General features: G+C 41.3%; 1 protein-coding gene across 1 annotated transcript; it reads left to right on the top strand.

Annotated features, from left to right (window-relative positions):
- The first annotated feature begins 220 nt into the window (after positions 1 to 220).
- On the top strand, positions 221 to 1,626 carry LOC131143968 (uncharacterized). Its single transcript, XM_058092319.1, has 3 exons — positions 221 to 456; positions 582 to 767; positions 846 to 1,626. The coding sequence occupies exons 1-3, from the start codon at positions 221 to 223 to the stop codon at positions 1,624 to 1,626; spliced, it is 1,203 nt and encodes a 400-aa protein (XP_057948302.1).
- The last annotated feature ends 3,342 nt before the right edge of the window (positions 1,627 to 4,968 follow it).

The raw sequence follows: 4,968 nt of genomic DNA, 5'->3' as shown, positions 1-4,968 counted from the left end.
CACCATGCTTCCCCCCATGGTCAAGGTTGTACGGCCCGAAGGCCGGATCTAATCACTATTGGCCTACCCGGTCAGATCAAAATAGCATATCATATATCTCGTGTCTGTAGTATGATTGGCTGGCCTATAACCCTGATCCAGACTCAAGGGGCACAACAACTCTACTAAACAGTTCAGTTGACAGTTACGCCACATGCTCCGCCACATGCTCCAAGAGTCCATGGGGTTGCACTATACCACTAGCAACGATATCGTGCTCAATAATCACCAACCCAGCAGGAGGATATCCACACCATCCCTCAGGGCGTTAGTGACCACATACTCGCGAAGCAGAGGTGGTAATGAACATTGCAGCAGCACCAGGCAAGGTCCAGAGGGCAAGCATGCATTCACTTTGGCGAGAGTCGTCCCGGGGGCGCATGCGTCACTCAAGATGCCCAGGCAAGATGACATTAGGTATACCAGGGCAAGAGGCCAGGGGTGTCAACCGAGGCAGAGGGCATTAGGACATGGCAAGATTCAGAGCGGCGCATCAGGGCACAGTGCACTAGTTACAAGGGGCAAAATTCCTTAAAGACAAGGAGGGGGCACAGGGCCAATAGGGCCAGAAGGGCAAAGGCCCCAGCGCAAGAAGAACAGACAGGGCAAGCGCAAAGTAAGGAAGAACCCAGGGCAGAACAGTGGGCACTGGGCAAGAAGAACAAGCATAGGCGCAGAGGGCTCCAGGGAAGGCGAGACGAGGGCGATAAGCTAGGGCAGGCCAAAAGGTCACAAGGGAAGAGGACGCAAAGGGCACATCATGGAGGCGGAGAGTGACTGATCAGAGAATGGCAAAAAAAATACAGACAGCGCAGGTTCACAGAGCAACTCAAATCAAACAGGAACGCGAAAAAGAGGGGTAGAAGGGAGGCCCCGGACCCGGACGGACGAAGAGGCCGCGGGAAAACCCAAAGCCGACCGGCCGGGGGGCCCGGGGGGCCCGAACGCAAAAAAGCCGGCAAGCTCGCAGGGGCCCAGAGGAAGGAGGTAGGGAGGGCCCCAAAAGAAGACCCAGAGAACCGGCCGATGCTTCCAGACACCCAAAGGAACAGGGAAACGAGAGGGAGCACCCGCAACGAGGGGAGGGATATGGGTGCGAACGAGGGCCGACGAGGGGCCGGAGGACAGACACCAAGGGACAACCCTGGGCGCCGCACCGAGGCCCGCAAATGGCCAAAAACGACGGCAACCGCAGAGGGGGCAAGGAGATGCGAGCAGGCGAAAGCAGACGAAGGAAAGAACAAGGAGCACCCGGAAGAACCCAGGAGCCGAGAGGGGGGAGGCCCCCGACGACGACCGAGGAAAAGCTGCATGCGTGAGACGGGGAGACGCAAGAGCCCCGAGAGGCGGCGGGGGGGGGGGGCCGAGAAGCGATGGGGCCGGAAAAGTCAGAAACTGAAACGGGAGGGGAAAAGGCCAGAAGTGGAGCGCGACCCCGATAGAGACGCCGATGCCGTGCCAGAAACCAAGGCGGCGCCGGAGAAAGGGAACGGCAAGCGAAAAGGGAGGCCAACAGATCGGCCGGTGCCGAGCAGGCAGGATCCAGGCACGAAAATAGGTGCTAGAGGGAGAGAGAACAAGGAGTGAGAGAGATAAATTCAGAGGGAGAGGGCGGGCTCTCTACAATTCGCCTAAAGCTTCAGAGAAGCTTAATATTATTATTATTACTATTATTATTGCTTATTAATATTATCATTCTTAATATTATGACGTATTATATTATCAACTATTTTGGAGTATTTGCGGTAGGTGGCCTATTTACTTGTAATTATTTTTTAAAAATATTTTATGTATTGTTTCACATCTCTCACGATTTCATAACGCGAAGGTATGATGCTGCGGACTTCACATACCCTATTTTTTGCTGGAGAATATATATTTGTGTGTATTTCAAAAATTCAGAATCTAGCGAGTGAATTTTAAAGACTTTTAAATTAACTTAGGATATCCCCCAGTAATTAGTACCGTTCATAGACGACCGCGTAGGGGGGTGCTCCGTACCGTCCCCTCGCGGTCTCCAACCCCTGATCCCAGCTTGGTAACGAGATCGAATCTACCCTCTACACCTTAATTGGGTAGTAATCATGTCTGCTTAACCATACAAAAACTGGTTTAGTGTACTCCGTATATTCTATTTTTCTTGAAAATCATAAATGATTTTATTCGCCACCCGAGCACCCTGCTCCTCTCCGGACGTTCGGACAGCAACCATTAAACATCCCTAAGCCCCTACACCCCTTTTAAATAATCATATACTAGCCAAACGGTTCATTTCCACCCTTACCTCAACTTTGGGGTAAAGTCTTGCAAAATCTCATTCGAAAATCCACTCCGCTAGACTTGTAGAGAGAATTTCCCCTAGATCCTCGTAGAAGTTTTCGATCGTTAAATCAGGCGACAAACGGTGAGAAAATCGAAGAGAGAGAGAGAGAGAGAGAGAGAGAGAGAGAGAGAGAGAGAGAGATTTAGGTTTCTTAACAATGAAGAAATGAAAAATCTTTTTTATAAGTCGTTGACTTGGCCAACTTTATAAATAAAATGATGTATTCGTCAACGAGTTACTGAAGAACGTTTGTCGACAAAAGAAGGACTTCATCAACGAACCCAAATCCTGAAATTTATGTCATTCGGGATCTCTTCGTCGACGACGTCTAAACTTCGTTGACAAATCACTGAAGGACCTTCGTCGATGAAAACAAGGGATTCGTTGACGAAGCCTATTATTTCTTTAAAAAAAAAAAAAAGAATTTCCCTTTTTTCATTTCTTCATTATTTTCCATAAATAAATTTTTTGGGTCTCTACTTAGACCTTCTCAAAGTCCAACTAAAAAACTACCCTTCTTACTCCTAACATTCACCACAACCTCATTAGCCAAGAACAACATCCAAAATACATCTAACCCCACAAAAAGTTCCCTAGGAACTAGAAATAGTATCCCCTATCACCATCTTAATCCCGTGTGAGGACCTTTGCGCAAATGATATTAATACATGCTCATAATCAACTAATCGATGGATCATATCTCTAATCTTTACACTGGGGGTATAGGTTTCTTTGAACAAAGGATTTAAATTATGAACGATACTTTTGGAAGCAACCAACATTAGCCTGAACACTCATAACAGCTTATCAATCACACTTAATGACCTCTCAACAACTTGAAAAAGGCTTGGTTGAAACCATTTGACCTAAGAGATGATTTAGGTGGTTGAATGTCAAATCACCTATTTTGATAATGATGAGTGAAATAGTCAATGCACTTGGACTTCATCCTCTACATTTACTTTTTGCATATGTTAAGTATAATCAAAGCTATCCTCATGGATTCCCTTTACAATTTGATTATTATAATTGTTTTTTGAGTCCTAAGGAAGTCAATGTAACCATGAACTTCAATTCATTTTTTCATACAACTATAATTCTAATTGATGTTTGTGGGATGCATGAACAAGTTTACAATTATTGAAAATGTTTATATTGAAACTTTGTGAACTCATAAATTCATTATCTCGTTGGATTATTGGAACTGTTTATTGTAACAACCCGTTTTGAAGCATATATCTATGGAAAATGTCTTATTTACAGACGAAATGCTGTCAAAATTTTTCTAAACTAATAAAACTTAGCTATTAAATTGTATCATTTTTTTAACTATGTCCAAATGTCCTATTATTTTGCTATCAAATCATTGATATTTATAGCATGTATACATGTATGTTAAAAAATCGTATACTAATTTTTTTTTATATAATTCTTAATTTGTACGGTTTGCGGCTATCAAAACATTAGCATAATGTCATGTACTACAGTCGGATGCAGCTTTTGATTATTTTTAAAAAAAAAATTTTAATCTAGACAGATAGAATTTCTGCATTTTAATTTGAATTTTTATAATGTATTTGCATTTGAATTTGTTTTTGAAAATTGAATTTTGAATTTTTTTTGTATTTTTTTTTTTGTTATCTGATCAGATGGAATTTTTGTATTTTAATTGAATTTGTATTTGAATTTGAATTGGAATTTTGAATAATTTATGATTTTTTTAGTAACTATGGTTTAATGTTATGTGTGCGAAAATGTGATTACAAATTTTTACATGAATTAATGATTAAAAAATTATTATTTTTAAATTATTAGTGATGGTTTTAAAATAGTCACTAATAATTATCCATTTTTTAAATATTAGTGAAGGTTTCAAAATCGTCACTAATAGTAGAGTATTAGTGACGAATTTCAAAACCGTCACTAATACTCTACTATTAGTGATGGTTTTGAAATTCGTCACTAATACTCTACTATTAGTGACGGTATTGAAATTTGTCATTACTATTCTTCTATTAGTAATGATTTTGAGTCGAATCAATGTAAAATTTATAGTGATGGTATTAGGGTTTTAGTGACGATTATAATCTGTCACTAGTACTCTATTATTAGTTACGCTTTTGAGATTCGTCACTGATAAGTAGTAGTAACCGCAGTTATAGCGACTAATTCAAAATTGTCGCTAATACTTATAAAACAGTCACTAATACTATTAGTGACGGTTTTTTGATTATTAGTGACAGTTTTGATCCGTCACTAATACCCTTATTTTTTGTAGTGAGAACCCAGAATTGCAATCCAATCCGAGTTCAAACCCCAAGGTCCCAAGTTAGAATCTAGGTTTAACATCTAAAACCCCTCAAAAGCATGTATATTCTTTAAGCCAAATTCCCAAATTTAAACCCAATTAAAAACACACCGAAAACTCTACAAAACCCCAAATAGACTTGGGAGGGTCACCCAAAAATTTGGATCAACCTTACCTAAATACCATTTGATTCGAATACCCAAGTCAACTTGACTCGAATACTCGAGTCAAACAACCCATCACCCAGGTCAAACCCAACATGAATACCTGAGTCGACAGGACTCAGATACCTGAGTCA

Source organism: Malania oleifera, chromosome 12 (assembly GCF_029873635.1).
Source record: "Malania oleifera isolate guangnan ecotype guangnan chromosome 12, ASM2987363v1, whole genome shotgun sequence".
NCBI classification, from domain to species: Eukaryota; Viridiplantae; Streptophyta; class Magnoliopsida; order Santalales; family Ximeniaceae; genus Malania; species Malania oleifera.
This window is presented reverse-complemented; position numbering and strand designations above follow the sequence as displayed.